Genomic DNA, 21028 nt, shown 5'->3' on the forward strand with positions numbered 1-21028 from the left:
GTTTATTTCATTTCCTTATTGTTGTCTGCATGTCAAAAAAAAAGAGTTAAAAAACATAATACTATTACCAGGGATAAAACCACTTTAGCAATAATAATAATAATATACAAATTTAAACCATGCATTGGGTCGGAGTATTTCTACAACTTTCTACAAATTACAATAATTGTTATTCAGTGGGGTCCTGGGGATATGCCAATAAAACTGACAATTAGTTAAATGACTATAATGGCCTGTAGAGTTTTTGACTTGGTAGAGGCCTATCCTATTAGGTCAGGCTGAGGCAAGGCAAGGCAAGACAAGGCAATTCAATGTGCTTTACTTAAAACATTAAGCAAAGGAAACACATTATAAAAGGACCTTAGAATACAACAAAAACAAAAGAAGTAAAAAAAATAAAACAGAAAAGTAAGAGAGTACAATTACAGTGAAGAATAACTTTTAAAAAAAACTCAATAAAAGGCGGCAAACAGATAGCCTATGTTTTGTAGCTGTGATTTAAAAGAAGGAAGAGTTGCAGCAGACCTGCAGTTTTCTGGGAGTTTGTTACTACAGTTTTCTGGGACTTTCTAACTTTGGGACTTTTGGGTCCCATTCTAACTTGTAGTCCCATTCTAACTTGTAGTCCCATTCTAACTCAGCAGGCCATCATCCATCATTGTGAACGAAAAGGGTAATTGCGCCCTCTAGTGAAACCCCATCACAGCTTCAGGTCGTTGCAAAAAAAATTACAATGTTGTCTATAAGTTCAGTTGTGTTGAATGTAGTAGTTACTATATGGGGTTCACGTGCGCTTTCTTTGCTGTCAGGTGCAGTTAGTAACGTAACGCTACATGGATGTATAAAGAAAACGGTGTGTGCAGTACAGTACATAATTATTATTGCCACATCAAACATGGCGGCTTTTTTGGTTCATAAAAAAAAGAAGGGAAAAAAAACATACGTTACGTAATGCACGAGGCGCCTGTCGCCAGTGTTGCCATGTCCGCTTATTATAAGCGGACATTTATAAGGACTTATTATAAGCGACTTTGGGCTTGTTTTTCTGTGAAGTTGCTTGTAAATATTGGTAGTTGCGGGTTGCGTTTTTTTGGGCTTGTTTCTTAAGTGTAGCACTGTAGTTGCTTCCAAAAGTGGTTCTCAAATATTTGTATGAAAATGTTTTGTGCCAGGGAGCATTTGCGTTGTTAGAATGTTTCAAAAAACATTCCAAATATTCCACATTTTATAATTTGCAAGAGTTTTTGAAATTAGCAGATCTACAAGCTCACACCGCGTAGTTGTGAGCTTGTAGATCTGCTATTTTCAAATAGCCGATGCAAATAGGTTTAAAACTCACGATATTTTTATGAAAATGTTTTGTGCCTAGGGAGAATTTGCGTTGTTAGAATGTTTCAAAAAACATTCCAAATATTCCACATTTTATAATTTGCAAGAGTTTTTGAAATTAGCAGATCTACAAGCTCACACCACGTAGTTGTGAGCTTGTAGATCTGCTATTTTCAAATAGCCGATGCATATAGGTTTAAAACTCACGTGGCCTAATAAGTCGCTTCTTTTGGACTTGTTTTCCTAGACCAGGTTGCTTGTTTCTCTCTCAAAACCTGGCAACGCCGCCCGTCGCTGCTGTGTTGACATCAGCAGCCAGGAACTGTCAGCGGAGCAGCGAGCAGCCAGCCAGCAGCCTCCATCCTCCTCCTCTGTGCTGAATGGAGTAGTGATCACCACAAGCGCTCTCTCCCTCCTTCAATACAACATATCCCAGTTCAATCACGCTGTCTACGGCGCACCAACAGCTACAGGATGGCAGAGGACCAGAACGCCCAGCCCTGGTCAATCGACAAGGATGATTATCTTCTCCATGAGGTGATAGGTGAGGAGCTAAGCTAACGTTAGCATTGTTGGTAGCTAAGGCTAGCTAGCTAACCAAACCAGCTCCTCACCAGCAAATCAGCCAGCAGCTAGCGGCTGCTAGCTGTAGCTGCTAGCCTTACATGTCTATTAGCTATCAGCTATCAGCAGGCCGGTTGTGCTTCGTGGGTGACCATGCAGAAGCGTCACAGTGCTCAGTCGGTAGCGCTCTTCGTGGCGAGCCGGGAAAGTCCCTATTAGAATCAGCTAGCTTGTTGCCAATCTAGACTGCTCTTTAGGCTAGCCTATTGCTAGCTAGTTAACGCAAGTTGTCTCACTGTGGGCTGAAGGGTGAAATGTTGACATGGGTGGTGTTCATTTGCTGGACGTTAGATTATGGATTGTTGACTCAAACCTTTTAGTTTCGTCCTGACTACTCGTGAGTTAATAACGTGGAAACCTTGTAGTTCTTACAGTCAGATTTATTGTTTTTTTGTGTGTACATTGTCAGTGACACACTGACCATGGCTTAGTTCAGGTGCTTCAGGGAACTTGGTCTGTGTTGAGACTGGGAGCTCAAAACCGATATTTTTTTGCCTATTCAGATTGTAATCAGATGGGTTATTTGATCAAAACATTTACATTTATTTTTGCTAATTACATTTGAACCACATTTCTAAGTGGTTGGAAATCCAAATCTGAGGATGTCTCAGTCAGGACACTTGTACACTGAAGCCTGATTTATACTTCATCATGTACTCAACGAAAATAGCCAATCTGCAAGCTCACAACAGCTTGTTCGATGTGTGACTTTGAGGACATTAAGCACGCAATGACACCTTTTCGGGTTATTTGGGTTTTCTAGGGGAGGCGAGATCTTAGTTGGGCTGCCCTGCCTCTACAGTGGGTACGCCACTGGTTTAAGTTTAGCATTACTCTTGCCTATGTTGCTGTGTCGTTACCACAGCAACCAAATGCACAATATCTGAAACACACAAATCCAGTCTGATCACTTGCAAATAACAGTGTGGACAGTCTGTCCTAAAGATTTGCCCGCAGTCTGAACAAAGCTTATGACACCTGATCACATCCATCACAGATTCAGTAACATGCATACTGACTTGTTCCATCAATTAAAGGCTCCCCCTTGAACTGCCACTAAGTTTGTCCTTCTAATGTTGTCCCATGTCCTCCACTTGGTGTCCCCCAGGGAGTGGTGCCACAGCTGTGGTCCAGGCAGCCTACTGTGAGCCCAGAAAGGAGAAGGTGGCCATCAAGCGTATCAACCTGGAAAAGTGTCAGACCAGCATGGATGAGCTTCTGGTAAAATGACTGTGGCGGACGATGTCTGTTGCTCCTGCTTATTTGGAAAATAGCAAATCCATAGAGTCTGTACAACAGACAAACGTGTGTGTTTGGAGGGAGGGAGGGGGGGGGGGGTGCTCTCACCTCTGAAGCAATCTTCAAATCAGTTGGTCCACATGGTCATATAAACAGCTGGATGTGACCAGCAAACATGACAGCTACATCAGCAGCCTTTATACAGTAACACATCCCTAGCCTGACCTGGATAGTTGATTCTCCCAGCCCCATGATCTTAATTAAGGATGTCTTGGCCTAGTAGCCTTGTGGTGACATTACCTTAGTCACTCCTTGGGTCTCCAGGGCTTGATTCCCTGCTCACTGCTGAAATAGGTTAAGCAGTCTAAAGCAACAAAGGAAGAATTGTCTTCTATGCCATAGTGAACTGAGATTATAGTAGGAGGTGATGTTCCCTGTCCTCTATATTATGGAGTCTATACGTCTACATTTTGTATCATTCGTTCCTCTGGACTGTTCTTGTCCCCGCAGAAAGAGATCCAAGCTATGAGCCAGTGTCACCATCGAAACATTGTCTCCTATTACACCTCCTTTGTGGTGAAGGATGAACTGTGGTTGGTGATGAGGCTGCTCAGTGGTGGTGAGTACTGTACTGTCAGTGAAACCTTTTTTGACGTGACTTGCACTCTGCTAACTCTTATCTTGAACTTGACTTTGACTTGACTTTCTCCAGGCATATCTCCCATTTTTCATATCTCTTAACGAGCTGTGATTGAACACTTGGACAGAGTGTTTGAATTTCACCAAATACACACTTTCCCTCATTCGTGGTCATGGTCTGATTTTCAAGACTGAGTTTTATGAATTATTTAGAATATGTACACTTTCTCCCAGTATGTTACTTTTACTTTGTTACCTTGCTCTTTTCTGGTATGCAGTGCTGCATCTACCTAGAGAGGGCATTTCCCACCATTCATTTACTCCCTAAGGAGACTTCCTGTGATAGCTCTCTTGTATGTGTGAAATAGCAGATCTACAAGCTCACAACGTGTTGCATCACAATGCCTTGTGAGCTTGTAGAGCTGCTATTTTTTTTATTTTATTATTTTTGAATGAATCAGGTGTAAGCATTAGCGACATTGAGAATCCGTTCATTTATCACGCTCTCTTTCGTTGGCTCTGGTAAAAAATCACGGTGCGCGCAGTCAGATGATATAAATCAATCTTCCCCACCCTGTGTCTCAGGCTCTGTGTTGGACATCATCAAGCATACCATCTCGCGTGGCGAACACAAGAACGGCGTTTTGGATGAGGGCTGCATCTCCACCATCCTCAGAGAAGTATTGGAGGCACTGGAATACCTGCATAAAAATGGGCAGATTCACAGGTGAGGTCCTGGAACGTCTGCCATGCACACGCATTATGTCGACTGTAAGGTCTCCCTACCTGGATGTGTGTCATGTTTTTAAGTCAACCTCGCCCGTAAGATACATTGCTTACTAGTTTCTAATTTCTCAACTGGATTAGTACTGAGTCATTCATTTCCGTTCTATTGTGTACTAGTCCTCTGGCTTTCACGTCGGCCAAGGTTCTTCAATATTTAAACCACTGGAAATGCATTATTTAGGTGGTTTGTTTTACATAACCATCCTTCCCAGGAACACAGTGAACCACCACTGAGACACAGGGTAGTGAATAAAGGCCTCTATATATCCTGTGAGTGCAGCTGTCAAGTGTAATTGTTTTGAAATTAACTCCTCATTTCTCTACAAACGCATGGTTTCATGCAGTCATACTGCAATGGCTCTGTTTGAAATGCACTCTTCTGCTTGAAAAACATTGTTAACAGCAATTTATTTGTAATGTTTTTCAACTGCATTATTGTGAGAATTATATTTTGATTTCTCCAAGTAGATAAACCCAATTGAAGAAACGGTTAGTTTTCTGACCTTACTGAGTGCATCAATGCCATTTGATGTGTATGGTCATTGCCTTTGCACAATTGTAGTGGTAGCTTAGCTGCTGATTGGCTAACTTGGTTGCATCTTAACAAGCAACTGAAAAGAGCTGGGCTTGGAGGTTGAGATATAAGTATATTTGCAGAACAGATCAGATCATTCATGCACTGTGTGTTCTGGCAAAGGCGATAATCCACTTAATTCCTTAGGGAACATTTGGCCAAATGTATGTAAACACGGCAACAGTGGGTTGAGATCCGGTACATCAGGAGCTGCCAATCTTTTTCAGCTCGAGACCAAATAGAGAAATTTGGTGTCCATCCAAACGTCCAAAAATACATTTTGAAGTTAAGCCCTTTTTTTTAAGTTCTACAAACTTGCAGATCTGCTATTTTCACTGTTTTTGAGAGTTGCTCTGAATATTTGTTGAATTTTTTTTAAACATAAAAAAGAAACTAGGAAATTATGTGGATCTTGGGATCCACATAGACAAAAGTCTGAGGTCTACAATACATCGGAGCCAAGACAGAGTTCCAAACTGGAGCCAGACCGTTTCTATGTTGTATGATTCCAAATTGGTAGCACGATCACATATGTTAATTTGTTTGTGTCATTATTTAGAGACCTGCCACTCTGTTCTCATCTATTTGTAAGTTCAGGAAGTGAAATGTAAATAATACACATATATTTATAGAATACACTAGATTATACCATCTCACCCACAGACTTGTATTCTTGAGACGGGATTGCAGAGTTGCTGGATAGTTCACAAATAATGTCATGTAAATCAAAAGTCACAGGTTTTGGTCCAACGGCTTTGTGTGTTCAATCACAGCCATGTGTCCTTGAGGAAGACTCTGAAACAATACATTTACATTCATTGTAACTGTCTCAGGACACGAGCATCAGCTAAATACCACAAGTTAAAAATGTGATCATAAGTCATTGATGTACCTCTTCATATACAGGGATCTGAAGGCTGGAAATATTCTTCTTGGTGACGATGGCTCAGTGCAAATTGCTGGTACAGTGTTTTTATTTTCTTTGTCTGCCATCTCAAAATGTGATTCACATCAAGTCGCAAAGGATCTTTCTGTGCCTCAATACTTCCTCATTCACACACGCTTTCTCTCTCTGACGCACACCTTGCCCAGACTTTGGTGTGAGTGCCTTCTTAGCAGCTGGAGGAGACATGACCAGAAACAAAGTGCGGAAGACGTTTGTTGGTACACCTTGCTGGATGGCCCCAGAGGTCATGGAGCAGGTGGGTCGTCAGTAGACTGTTTTCTCACATGCCTTTTGCTTCCATTCTCAAATGTCTCCTCATTACCTGCCCATTACCTGACCCTCAATTTACTTAACCTGCAGGTACGGGGTTATGACTTCAAAGCTGACATCTGGAGTTTCGGTATAACAGCCATTGAACTCGCCACTGGAGCCGCGCCGTATCACAAATACCCACCCATGAAGGTATATGCGTGCAATTTTATGCCCAATAGTAGAGCATCTATACAGTATGTAACGTCAGTCTGAAACGGCTACAAATACGCCTAGAGCAAATAATATTGACTATTTTGTTTACTTTCTCGGCCAGGGCTCACATGAAAAAGAGATCCAAGTCTCAGTGTGAGATTGAGGACACCATTTAAAGTAATAGGGGGACAGAAAAGAACAGGGCGGCCGCATCCATTGAGTTCAATGGAGAAGTGGGGCCATGTTATATTCGGTTACACTTTCTTTTTATGTAATGGAACACTTATAACCGGCAAAACGCTGGAAAATGTATTTACTTTTCAAGCAGTTGTGATTTTGACAAACAGTGTTGGGTAACGTGCGTTAGTAATGTAACGCCGTTACGTAATATATTACCGAATTGCGGTAACGGGTAATATAGCGCATTACTACAAGGAGAAGCTGTAATATATTATTAAAATGACACTACGTTACTACGTTACTTTGTGCGTTACCCACCAAAGTGAAGGTGTTTTTTTTTATCCACCCACAAAGCCGCAGCCTACAGCAAAATCCCTGTTAAAACTAAGCACACACCTCTCTCTACAGCTATCATTGTCAACAAATCTCTGTGATTCTAATTTTACTATAATCAGCTGAAGGGAGAGTGTCAATTCCTTGTGCCAATTGTGTTTATATAAGATGGTAGACTATTTAATTTATTTAAAGAAGGCAAGTTAATAGCATCACACAATGCAATGTTCCAATTTACACACGTCAGTTTTATTCATCGATTACCCAGGAAATAATGAACTGATTACAAAAATATAAAATAATCTCTAATCAGTAACAGGGGTTGACACTAACGCCTGCCCGCCTGCCCGGGGCAGGTAAATAAAACTTGCGGGCAGGTGGCGTTTGCTTTCAGCCTGCCCTACAGGGCAGGTGCGCATTTGAGTGGCAGTGGGGACGCAACCATCTTTAGTTCGCTATAAACACAACACGAGATATCTAAATGAACACATGAACGTGGCCAGAGCACTCTGCCCCCCCTTCTCTCTCTCTCCTTCCCTCCCATGCACACACACACACACTGTGTGTAACACACACACTCTACGTGCAGTGGTTCTTATGAGTGTAGAGCCCAACTGATACATCGGTCATTATTTCACCGATGTGGCATGTGGCCCGATGTTTTTTTATCATCATTAATTTCCCCTACACTTGTCTTTTAGAACGTTGGAACTGCCATTTTACTAGAACTAACCAGTAGAGGTATAACACAAAGTGAACTGCTTAGCAGCTGTCACATTCATTGTCAATGGCAGTGCCCAGTGCATCTGTAAAGATCAAACCGTAGGCTAAACAACCCGACGTTTTATCAACAGCCGCATATAGATTAATAAATGTGATGAAATACAGTAAAATCCCGAACTTATGAGAGATCCAGCCAGCAATAGAAGTTTATGCTATCATTCAAATAACAGAGAAGCTGTGTGACCTCACGCTCTGACGGACAAGAAATAAATATAATCCTTTTGCAAAAAACATCTATGTTCCATTCCTTTTTTAAACAATGATCCAAATGGGAATTTTTCAGCAGCTAGAATCATGACAGTTTGACATTGTTTGAGCAGTTTTTGGTGCGCAAAACTAGTCGCAAGCTCCCTCGTTAAGTTAATGGTGTGCAACTGCTGTGCTGCTGTGCACAGTGCGCAGATCCCCGCCAGGCCAGGTTGTCTACCCAGGCCTGTAAAGTTCATAGGCAGCCAATTGGAATGAAATCTGCTCAAACTGACTGATATACGGATACAGAACCATATAGGCTATATAAAGTCGCTGTCAGGTGGAAACCTTGTATATCCTTAAAAAAATTAAATTAAAATAGTGAAAATAGCCGATCTACAAGCTCACAATGCATTGTATCTCGACACGTTGGGAGCTTGTAGATCTGCTATTTTTACTCTTATAGTGCGAGACTCTTGAATGATGAAGTAGGGCATTTATGAAAAAACATAAAAAGTTGAAATATGGAAATACAAGGTTTCTGCCCGACAGCGACAATATATGACTTAATAATTTGCATTTAACCACCAAAACATTATTTATGTTTATTTGTATGGACTTCAAAATGGTTTGTGGAATGTAAAATAAGAGCACTGTTGGCCTATAATGTGTCATTTTCACTGTTGCTACACTTAAAAATATAAAATAACAAGTGTTAACACATAGTCATATTCATAGCTATTTAGATATTTGGCGTAAATATTGAGGTATGACATTTTGGTAGCACTTGCTATGCATCCTATGTGTACAACGCATCATGAACATACTTATAAGGCATTATAATCTGCTCATCGGACAGCCCCATAATTCAAAAGTAGAAAGTAAAAAATGTGTTTAACACATTGGGTGCCAGAGGTTTATTAAAATATTATACGTTGAGTGCCTGCATTTCTTCCATCCACTTGCGTTATACGTTTCGTGCTGTAGAAGCCCCGACGCGGAAGTGCATGTAAACAAAGCGTGCGTGCGAGACGGCGGAGGGTCCCGACTAACGCCTGGAACAATAATATTTCTAACACGATCCTCCATTGCAGCGTGATTGCCGATCGAAAACGGCTCGTTTTCACCACGTTAAAAAGAAATGGAGATATTAAGCTTTTAGTCAAGGAGTTAACATTGAAAACGCCGACCGGAAGGATTTTTGACATGGAGCCAGATCCAGCCTCTTCTTCTCAGAAACTCCTTGGGTGATGTCAAAGTTTCGTTTTAGCGCCCCACGTGGCCCACATGTATAAAAATAGAATTGGGTCAAAAACGGTCCGGACCGTTTTCGGCACTTCTCGTTTGGATCCTCAAAAACGGTCCGGACCGTTTTTGGCATTCAATGTGTTAATTGAACGGTAATTCAAATTTCCCCTATCATTTTATAAAGGACTATTTACTTTTCGGGCACGTGGGCAAGACCTGTGGGCAAGTAGAACATGACCTATACTTGCCCGACGGGCAAGTGCCTCTGAGACCTTAGTGTCAACCCCTGCGCAACATGTAGGTGATATTTATGTCTATCAAATGTGGTTTTATTGAAAGGCAATTAAAGTCCAGAGCTAAGTTAGAAGCCAAACATTGGGTGTGTGTGCTCAATGTAAAATCCCCATGGTGCAGCTGCAGATTTCATGTCAGACTCTGTCGGAACGTGAGCAGTGTTGCCAGATTGTGCGAGAGGAATAAGCAACTAGGTCTATGAAAACAAGGCCAAAAGAAGCGACTATAATAGGCCACATGAGCACTTAAAACCTATGTATGTCGTCCATTAAACAATGTGCATATTTATATATGTTGGCTATTTGAAAATAGACGACCTACAAGCTCACAACCGTTCTACCATTATTTACAAGCAACTTCAGAAAAACAAGCCCAATGTGGCTTATAATAATCAGACCAGGCAACACAGCAGACAGGGAGATTATATTGGATTGGGGATAAATGGCTAGCGCAGTCTTCTCTTAAAGGTCAAATAAAATGAGGATTTTTTTATTTAAAGAGTAGCCTACGGTATAAATATAATTGTATAGAGCTGAGTTCTTTGTAGACCATATAAATGAGTCTTAACTCTAACTGTCTAGTCAATTTTTTAAACTCATGCCATGTCCAGTGGCGTTTGGTGGATTCTAACGTTGACCAGGCCAGAACCGGGCCAGAACCGGTTTGACGGCTAAACTGTTTTTTAATGTCCACTCATTAACAATTCGGCCGAATGCAAATGAGCCCCATTTTAAAACAAAGGAAACTTTCTGTGGTCGGCTACAACAGAATAGGGTGAGGCTCTGCTAATGTTGATTTTTAGTTGTTTTCCCCTGGATCTTGCCCCTACACAGGGACAAGCTGGGTTTACAGACCGGGCCATGGCCTCGTTGGCCCCAATGACGATACGCGCCTGGCCATGTCTATCTAAATGAGTGTCGGCTGGGAATGTCAAAATGCTGTGTTAAGAGATTTTATTTGCCACTTTGACCACACATGGATGGAGTTTAGATCCCATAGGGACGGTTGTGTTACTTAAAATTGGCTAGTTGTTGGTTGTCAAACAAGTGGTACTGTAGGTCAGGCGCGTATCGTCATTGGGGCCAACGAGGCCATGGCCCGGTCTGTAAACCCAGAGAGCTAAATCTTCAAAAGTAAATTACTAGATGGCACAAATGACCTACATAGCCTCTGCTGGTCTTATGTACCCTATAGAGTTGGTCTAATGGCATTAGTTCATATTGGTAGAAGAGGGGGTGGGTTTGATCATTAATCATCATACCATGTGGAGTAATGCAGACGATAAATGCATGTTGGCAGGTGCTGATGCTGACCCTGCAGAATGATCCGCCCTGCCTGGAGACAGGCATCACAGACAAGGAGATGGTGAAGAAATACGGCAAGTCCTTCAGGAAGATGCTCTCCTTGTGTTTACAAAAAGATCCAGAGAAAAGGTCAGTTACTCAACAGAGGTGCCATAATAGAAGTTTGCCAGTTTTGGAATGTCCCTGTTCTGCATGGGCTCTTCATTGCGTCTCTGTATTTGTTTCTCCCAATACCTAATTCCTTATTGCCTGATCTGTACAAAGAGTTCTGCATGTTGTTGTTTTTTCCTAGGCCTACTGCTGCTGAATTGTTAAAGCACAAATTCTTCACAAAAGCCAAGGTAAGCCATATGTCGGTAAAATAAATCCATACAAATTTTGCATTTTCATTTAAATTTCAAACGCATCTTGAAGGAATACTTTAAGGTATCCTTCTGCCTTTCTATTACAGACCAATGAGTACTTGAAAGAGACGCTTCTTCACAGGGGACCGACGATGTCGGATCGAGCGAAAAAGGTTTGACACCCCTTTGGGACACATAATTGTGCCCCAGAAAAATTTATGACTTAATCTCTCAAAATCATGTTCTCTGTTCTTCAGGTGCGTCGTGTACCCGGGTCCAGTGGTCGTCTCCACAAGACGGAGGACGGAGAATGGGAGTGGAGCGATGATGAGCTGGACGAGGAGAGCGAGGAGGGGAAGGCCGCGGTGGCCTGTCTGCGGGTGAGGGCAGACGTCACTTTTCTCTCACATATCGCCCTGCCCTAGTTAACGATGTGAATAGCTTTGTTTTGGAAACACGGAGATGAAATAGTCCCTGGTTTTAGAAAGCAGAATTTGAGGGTATAAACTAGAGCCTGACCGATGCCAGATTTTGGAGAGGCCACCAGTTACTGAGGTTTTGTTTGATATTTTGGCAAAAAAGTGCAGAATTTCTTTTTTATCACTGTAAACCTGGCTTCCCTATTTTGGGCATGTCATTCACAAGTTTTCTGAAAGTGTTTTAGATTTTCAAAGATTTTCAGAAATAGCTGATCTCTAAGCTCCCAATGCAACATGTTGTGAGCTTGTAGATGAGCTATTTTTAAGTTTTTTAATACAGCTTAATTTATACTTTTATATAGGGACATAGCGTCTACATAATCGCCGATACCATTGCCATCAAACAAGTCAAATAATGGCCTATATATTGTCCAGACTGATATATCGGTCTGGCTCTAGTATAAACACTGCATGGTTCTGGATTTCTCAGAAATTTTCACAGAAGCTCTTTCTATGATTGCTACCAATTACGCATGACTGTTCTAAAATATGTATTATGTTTTTGTATCCTAATGCTTAATTCCTTTAATTCATATCTGGATGTCTTGATGGGTTTGATGGGTTTTCTTTGGTTATCTTTACTGTGATTTCATTTTATCCTATTGTGGGTTTAACCACTTGAACCCTAGCATCCCTGTTCTGGTGGTTGTGAGCTTGTAGATCTGCTACTTTCGGTGAAGATATTTGGTGTAGAGAAAAAAAGAGCAGACCAAGCTCAGAGTCGACCCCAGTCAACAGAGTGTTTTAAGTGGTTAAACCCAGACATTCCTGCAATACAGAGCATTCCATAGTTGGGTGGATTGAAGGAGAATTGCATGTTTTTAATCCTGATAATCTGTCATGTCCATCCTGCAGTCACCCAGGGTGAAGGACGGATCACAGAATATGGAGGTGAGCCCATACGTAGTGGACATGACCTGACAAACTTGATTTACCCATAATGCCTTGAATCAAAGATCTGCATGACAATCTGATGTCTCTAATCTTTTTTTTATTTTTTCATTTAATTTACATGACAATGAAAATACCAACTCAATTTGTGTGTGCATGATTTGTACCCTTTAGCTCTTCCCGCCCACAGTTGGCACCACAGGTCTTCTTCAGCCATCTGTTCCAGCCCAGGAGAGCACTGTGAATGCTGGCCAGGAAGGTGGAGAGGCTATTCCACAGGCCTCTGCTCAGAGTCCCTCACATGTACCGGCTGCACAGGTACTACTGCTGTTAATGCACATTATTTGTATCTTTTAACTCTCAATAGATGAGTCACAATCAGGAAGTAAAAAATCACACCCAGTGTGAAGTGGGCGGTGTCATAGATATAGAAACCTAGATACCTCATTGGCCTCTGCAGTTCGTTGGAGCAACTCGTATCGCGGCCGCCATTTTCGCGTAGGCAAACGGACACTCAAAGTGACTACTGGCCAATCACAGCCCTCACAGCGCGTTGACTACTGGCCAATCACAGTGCGTCTTTTCTAAGACCTGTCAGAATCTAGTTGTCCCGCCCCCACCTGCCTCTGATTGGCCTACCGAACGCCCCCTTCTGTGACACAAGCGGAAGCTTCAGGGAAGCTTTCCTACGCTAAAATGGCCCCCGTGATACCAATGCCTCAGAGCCGAAGGAGGCGTCTACCTTTATATGTCTATGGGCGGTGTGGTCACAGTGGTCATCACAGTGATGGAAGTTCACTAAAAGAAAAGTAATATTTCTGAAGTGGGTGGTGCTATTTATTAACAATAAACAATAAATAAACAATGGTTGGTCCACAATGGGTGTATCACTTAAAAAAAAAACATAAATGTGTTTTTTTTAAAGTAAAAAAAAAACTAAACATAAATGCGTTTTTTTAAGTGCATGGTCCTATTTATAGGGCTATGCACATATGTCATGGGTTTCACTAGCCAATCACAGTCCTGAATAGAGTCAGCCAATAAAGTCAGCCAATCATATTACAGCTAGCATTGAATGTGTAGGGGTTAGGGGTGTACAATGGTGGCCAATCACGGTGCAGGGTTAGGGGGGTACAATGGTGGCTAGTAGGGGTGTAACGATACGTTTTAACAACGATTCGATACGTATCACGATACTTGGTTGTCGATACGATACATGAACGATACAGGTTAATTTAGAACGATACGATACGTTTCGATTCAGCGATTTAGTCGATACGATACATGAACGATACAGGACAGGTTAATTTAGAACGATACGATTCGATTCAATGATTTAAAATCGATATAGTAACTATTTATTTACCCAAAAATTCTGTGTGAAAAATAAATACCTGGATACTGGATATAAACCCCTCTTTCTCTTTTCTTCTTCTTAAAAGTACTTAGTATTGATATAATTGATTATTTGCATTGCAGAACGATTCGATACGATTATTTGCATTGCAAAACGATTCGATACGATTCAAAGTCAAACGATACGATATTTAGCTGTTTGCATATCGATATAGTAGATCGTTGAAAATTCAAAACGATGCATCGATGCAGTTACTGTATCGTTACGGGCCTAGTGGCTAGTGATTTGCATTGAATGTGTAGGGGTTAGGGGTGTATGGGGGTACAATGGTGGCCAATCACAGTGCAGCGAATGTCGATGTCCACACCTCACATATAGGGGCGGTTGCACCGCCCAAAAATGTCTTGCCAGATAGGTCTTTACGCACGGGGGGGTGTGATGAACAAACTATACAAAAATCACCGGCGAGTATTACTCATCAAAACTGTTCATGTAGTTGATGCGTCATTCATAAAGGTTTGTCTTTATTCGCAGTGGAAAAAAAATACCTCCCCGAATAGAAATTGTGTCGATTTTATCACTGTGTAATAAATCAGGTTCTGGATGTACTCCTGACACAAACAACAGTTTGTGCAAATTAATCGTACAAATAAAACATCCCAGGTGTGAGGACCTTTTTTATATTAAAAGATTATAAGTACAAATGGCGGAGGCTATGGGTTCAAATCCATCGTGGTGCATCCGGGTTTGTCGAGCGTCTATATACGAACACAATTGGCTTGTGTTCGGTGGAGGCCCCGGAGGGAAACCGAGCGTGGAGGGTGATATTTGTCACTGTACGTATTCCTACGGGCGGATGTGGCACCTGTCAGCGGGGACTGTTGGTCGGGAGGAGTAGGACGAAGGAGTCCCCATTCCTCCCGGTGGGGGCTCCTCGCTGGCAGGTGAGTTAGTAGGATACAACAGTAGTGGTCACACACACAAATGTGTGTGGGAAGGAATTCATTGACATAACGACTAAATTGGGGAGAAAAAGGGGTAAAAAGCAATAAATAAATTCAAGGGTAAACAAACTAACTAGAAATGAATTGCAAAAGTCAATGGATATGACACTAACCAAAGTGAAATCTCCATTCCTCTTAATTGCCATGTGTACTGTATTAACATGAACAGTAGTGATGCTGCAATGAGGGGGGGGGGGTATCCAATGTTCGCTTCCTTCTTCAACACAGCTCCTTGGTCTTGGAGATGTTTAACCACACGATCCCTAGCGTACCTATTCTGGGGAGAACATTCGGTGAAAATGGCAGATGAGCAAGGGTTCGTTCTGTTGTAGGCTTGTAGATCGGTGGTTATGCCTGATTCATACTTGGTTGCACGCTGGTGTCTAGCACAAGAAATTGCACATCTACAAGCTCATTGTGACGCATTGTGACCTTGTAGATTGGCACGCAACTAAGTACAGTATAAACTAGAAAAAGTGCTCCTTGGTCTTGATCACTTGACTATTGAAATAATGTGTAGCAATTTGCGTGATGTTTGGAAAAAATGTGTAGGAGTAAATATGTAAATCGGCCTCCTGGTGGCGCTATACTAGGGCAATGTTGAAAGGGTGGCATTAGTTCCTCAACGTAGTGTGAATGTGCGTGCAAAGTTTCACCGCAATCGGACGCTGCGTTCATGATTTGCGGCATTTTGTTAAAAACGGGCCACTCCTGCAAACTTTAGATGTCAATCTTAGCCAATCAGGATGGAATATGAAAAATCGAACAGATTCGTCTTGATCACATGACTATAGAGATCATGTCTACCGATTTACGTGAAATTTGGATAAAATCGAAAGGAGTAGTATCCAAAAATGTGTTTTATATGTCGGCCTCCTGGTGATGCTATAAAAGGCAGATGTGAAAAATTCAGGGCAAAGGTTTTTTCTTGGCCTCTAGGGAGTGCACATACAAAGTTTTACACAGATCAGTGCAGTTATAGGTAAAAACTCAAATCAGCCTGTTATAGCGCCACCATGAGGCTGATTTGAAAAATTTCAAGTGGCATTTCTTCACGGAAATTGCATGCTGTGTTGAGGCATTTTGTTAAAAACAGAGCAGTCCTGCAAACTTTGGAAGCCATTTTTAGCCAATCCCGATGGAATATGAAAAACCTGTTTTGTTTAATGACTATAGAGATACTGTGTACCGATTTGCGTGACGTTTGGACAAATTCTGTAGGAATACTGTCAAAAAAATGTTTTGCCAAAAGCGGCCTCCTGGTGGCGCTATAACAGGCCCATGTAAAATATTTGGGGCAGAGGTTCTGAATTGGCATCCAGGGAGTGTGTGTGCACAGTTTCGCTGCGATCATGCCAACGGTGCCAGAGATTAGCTGTCCACAGACGGACGGACAGTCGAACGGACGGACAGACAGGGTGCAAAACATACTCTCTCACCATGCCTTTCGGCCTGGCGGAGACAATAAGGCATTAGTCCGACACCTCCCTTGCATTGCCAGTGGAGAACTGGGTGAACTGGTAGTAGAGTTTGGTCAGCTTGCTCTTCCGTCTGAATTCCTTCTGCAGTTCATTGACCCTGTGCCTGCCTCCCTGCAAGAAGCAAATATTTTGTTCCTGTTAGAACAGGTTTTCAGGTCCATGACAGTACTCATGTTTTTAAAGCAACAATCCGTAAGTTTTATGTAAGTCATCTCCCCCTCCTGATAGAGAGAGGTAGTTGCACTTGTCTGAACCACTACTACAAAGCAGCTTTTCTCACTAACTTGAATTTGAGGCAGCAACGCCAACCAATGGCTTTCAACTGGCTTCAGTCTCAGCCAATGGTTTATTGTTCAAATATTACAAGTATATACTGTATGTGTGTCTTTCAACTGTGAACACTGCATTCCAAACGCTTTATCTTTGTGCCCTGCTACAGGACCCGGCAGCATCAGGCGCCAATGTCCCCATTAGCCTGGTCCTGAGGCTGAGGAATCTGAAGAAGGAACTCAATGACATCAGATTTGAGTTTATGTCTGGCAGAGGTAAGTTTAACAATATAATGTAAGTGCAAGACTTAACACTCATGTTCCCTCTTCTGTCTTCCTCTGTCCATGTCACCCTCTAATGTTTTTATTCATGTCACCCTTTTCTGTCTTTCTCTGTCCTGTCTTGCTTTCAGACTCAGCTGATGGGGTGTCTCAGGAGTTAGTCTCAGCCGGTCTGGTCGATGGGAAAGACTTAGTCGTTGGTAAGTAAATGCTCTGTATTAATCAGATCAAACACCACCACCTCTGGAGAATACGTCAAATCACCAGTAGTCTGGCCAGACTATTGCCTCCCACAATTTTCAAATGCGGGAGGGGGGGGGCTACCCATGTTTAGCTGGTTCAGGTTTATTGGGCGCACCCTTTTTTTCATGTAATAAAATAGTAATAAAAGTAATAACAGGTGATAGAGTTGTAAGGTCTTACTCATCGGAGTGAAATAAGGGCAAAAATATTTTTGTTTTGTATGATAGGAGGGCATGCCATATAAACATCTGTTTATTCTGCTCTAACTGACTTAATTTTCGTCACTATCCGCATTGTTTACTGAGCAAAATGAACAACATGCAAGGTGGACTTTAATGTTTAGAATCAATGTTTTTAGTAATAAGATAAAATGTCAGCTATTGTCATCTCTTCCCCACTCTCTTTTTTCAGTTGCTGCCAATTTGCAAAAGATTGTTGATGATCCACTGAACAACAGAAACGTGACCTTCAAACTGGTCAGTACATTAACTGAGTCCTTATCGTCGCTCTCAGGCAGAACTCTTGTATGTGCAAAATGTCATAACGAAGTTTATACTATTATAAAATAACTGCACCCATTGATGATAAAAAGATGAAATATGGAGATGCAAGGTTTCTGCCCAACAGCGACGATATATTCATTTATTACTTAGTTTTATTTATTATTTATTTTGTCTGACAAAATGTAATGGTGCTTTTTTACTACTGAGGTCTGTTCTTTTCTCCTTCCAGGCATCAGGCTTGGACGAGTCTGAAATTCCAGATGATGTCAAACTCTTGGGATTCGCCCAGCTCAGCATCAGTTAACTCAAGCAGAGCCAACAACAAAGGACAGCAACAAAAATGGTATTGCACAGCTGCATTGTACTCAATTCCTAGAAACCACTACTGCCAAAGAGAAGGGGAGAAAGAGAGAGGGAGAGGTGGAGAGGTCAACCCGGCAGGAGTGGGAATCTTACTGCAGGGTGCATGTGGACCACGTCTGGAAAAAGGGGCCCAGTTTGACACAGGAATCACACGTGAAAAGTTTACAGTGCGCCTATAACACGGGAGGACGGACGCAATCAACTACATATATTTTAAATTACTTGTTTTTGTTATCCTTTTTCTTTTCTTTTCTTTTCTTCATTACATAAGCACAATCCAAACCAACTCCTGCCAGTACTGGAAGTGATTGCCTTTTTATTATTAGCCGTGCCACAGAACTCACAAGAGTGTCATGCCACCTTTATTTGGCATTTTACGCTATTATATGAATATGTAAAGTGTAAAGCAAGCCTTAGTTTGTGAAGCGATGGATATTTACAAGTGTGATTAATTAAGAATGAGTCCATTTGGTGATTTATTGGCTGTATTTTGTGTTTGGATACCTACAAAGCAAGCATTAGTCCGTCCTAACACTGATAACAAAATAAGTCCTAGACAACCTACCCACACTATTGTAAACATAATATTAAAACCTTCAATTGTGGTACATTCCCAATTACCAGTCATTACTGTGACTTCAGTTCCTGGGAGTGTGTATTATGAATTAATACACACTCACTCATAATACAGTGCTATGAATACCTTCCACCATGATATCAGGGTTTGTGGTGGTTTTATCACTGAGTAATATGAATTTATGGCTCTTAATATATACATACACGCAAAATAGCAGACATTGCTCTCTCCCATGCGTGTAGGCACAATGTGCCTCCATGTCTGCATGGGTCTTCGAGAGGTATTCAAGGATAGGATAACGTCTGAATTGAGACCAAGCTAATTTTCTCGTACTATGCAATATATATTTTCTTTCTCGTCATCGTCTGTGACCACTGGTTGTTGCTGGTATTTTACTGAGGTAAAACCATTACACTTTTCTATTGCGCACACTCCCCTGTAGGAATTCATGAACGGTCAACCACCATAGCTGGCTGTTTTAGGGATGGTTAGCATGCCTAGCATGACAGGTAATGCTTTCATTCCAACAGCGCACTCCCCACAACCTCCTGGCAGTGGCAGTAGACCCCCCTAGCTTTGCTTGTGATCCAAATTTCACCTTCCATGTGAAACAATGACAGATTACTTGATAACACTGCACCTTTCACCCACCCACCCCTCATCTCAATTATCATTGTTGGTGACCCCATGAAAACATAATCTTCGCTTACTTTGCAAAAACTAATTTGACCTGTTTACATTTGTTAACCATCAACCTAGTATCCCTATTTTGGGCATGTCATAGGCGAAAATTGTAAAAAAAAAAATAATAATAATAATTTTAAAATGCAGAAAATAGCAAATATGTGGAGGCACCCGCTGGCCTAGCGGTCCAGGCGCATGCCACATATGCTGGTAATCCAGCTTGACAGCATGTTGCGGGTTCGACTCCCGATCTTGATGACCTTTGCTGCGTGTCACCCCCCCATCTCTCCCCATTTCCTGTCAGTCTACTTTACTATCAATAAAGGCAGAAAAAGGCCCCAAAAATATCTTTAAAAAAATGTGCAAATCTACAGATGGGCTGCTTTTGCCATGCGGCATCATCGTACAATGAAGTATGAAACGGTGCTTAAGTGGTTAATATTAAGAGCAGCAGGGGTGACATCAATCCAATACGCTGGTGGTTGAAAGCAGACCTCCCGTCGCAGCTAATGTTGGAAGTTGACCAGTACGGAATGTCCTTGGAGTCGTGCGTGGTGAAAACTGCGCAATTGTTATATCAAAGTGAAATATAACTTTGATGTCCTCAGAAGCTAATGTTTCCTTCTCAATAGGCAAGTGAATTGGTTGATACTGCGTATATCCGTCTCTAATGCTTCACACTCACCAAACAAATCATTTTTGTCACTCCCACTAGCTGTAAGGTTGTTTTGTACCATGAGCCAGAGCTCATAGCTCATAGTTCAGGTACTGTTGTAAATGGTGTATTTAAAAGATATTGCACAAATTATATGTTCAATTGGCACCTTTTTGATATGTTAATATGCTTATTTTAGTGTTACAGGGGGCTTGTAATCACACATTTGGTGCTTTGATGTCATGATATGCAGTTCTCACAGAAATGTGTCCAGGATATGTCTGATGAAAGAAAATTAAAAGAACAAAAAACAGACATGATGTTAAAAAAACAAAACAAGACAAAAGGTACAAGTGACATGACAAGTACACCATTTTCTTGCTGTGTGGTAAAATGATTGATGAAATATACAGTAGTTTAAAAAATTATCTGCTTTCTATTATTTTCTATTATTTTCTTTTTCCCTCTAATTGTTGGCTAATCATAAAGCCACTGCCTCAGTGTGAAATCTCGGAATGATGATTATTCTGGGCAACACAATTAGTAGGCTATTATCGATTGGCAATGTATGATTTTCTGTTTTCTATTTCTTTTAGACCGTTTTTGTTTTGAGTGGCTTATCAGAAAATGTTAAAATCATCAAATGCCTATGTTTTGAAATGGACATTTGTGGTTGAATTCTACACCTTGCCATCCATACAACATACAGTTCCCTTGCAAAATTATCTAAATTTGTTGTTGGTAATTGTCAAAACGAAAAGCGAAAATTTTCAGTAGATGAATAAAGTCACATGTTGGACTTCAAATAATGAGTTGGGATATCATTGTTTGTTTGGCTGGACCAGCAGGGCCAGCCCTATATAGAAGCAAGTCTTTGGCTGACTGACTGAGCTACTGAGTGATGAAGTTACACCATTGGCCACACAGTTGGCCTAACAACTAGATTGGAGGATTGAACGGAGT

At 41.4% G+C, this 21028-nt stretch overlaps 1 protein-coding gene across 1 annotated transcript; it reads left to right on the forward strand.

The window, feature by feature from the left end:
- The first annotated feature begins 1652 nt into the window (after positions 1-1652).
- LOC308093805 (serine/threonine-protein kinase OSR1-like) lies at positions 1653-20378 on the forward strand. Its single transcript, XM_080440168.1, has 17 exons — positions 1653-1873; positions 3062-3174; positions 3703-3811; positions 4417-4558; positions 6098-6153; positions 6284-6393; positions 6498-6599; positions 10929-11062; positions 11226-11274; positions 11385-11450; positions 11535-11657; positions 12612-12647; positions 12822-12965; positions 16929-17034; positions 17172-17240; positions 17695-17759; positions 18016-20378. Exons 1-17 carry the CDS (start codon positions 1804-1806, stop codon positions 18088-18090), a joined length of 1569 nt encoding a protein of 522 aa, XP_080296294.1. The 5' UTR covers positions 1653-1803; the 3' UTR covers positions 18091-20378.
- The last annotated feature ends 650 nt before the right edge of the window (positions 20379-21028 follow it).

This window comes from Gymnoscopelus braueri, assembly GCF_963280865.1.
Source record: "Gymnoscopelus braueri genome assembly, chromosome: 10".
NCBI classification, from domain to species: domain Eukaryota; kingdom Metazoa; phylum Chordata; class Actinopteri; order Myctophiformes; family Myctophidae; genus Gymnoscopelus; species Gymnoscopelus braueri.

What these genes read in the sequence shown, in the direction of transcription:
- LOC308093805 (XM_080440168.1), top strand. Translation starts at nt 1,804, where the DNA reads ATGGCAGAGGACCAGAACGCCCAGCCCTGGTCAATCGACAAGGATGAT. An exon ending in CCGCGGTGGCCTGTCTGCGG is followed by an intron (nt 11,658 to 12,611) that starts GTGAGGGCAGAC and finishes TCCATCCTGCAG; the next exon opens with TCACCCAGGGTGAAGGACGG. An exon ending in GAAACGTGACCTTCAAACTG is followed by an intron (nt 17,760 to 18,015) that starts GTCAGTACATTA and finishes TTCTCCTTCCAG; the next exon opens with GCATCAGGCTTGGACGAGTC.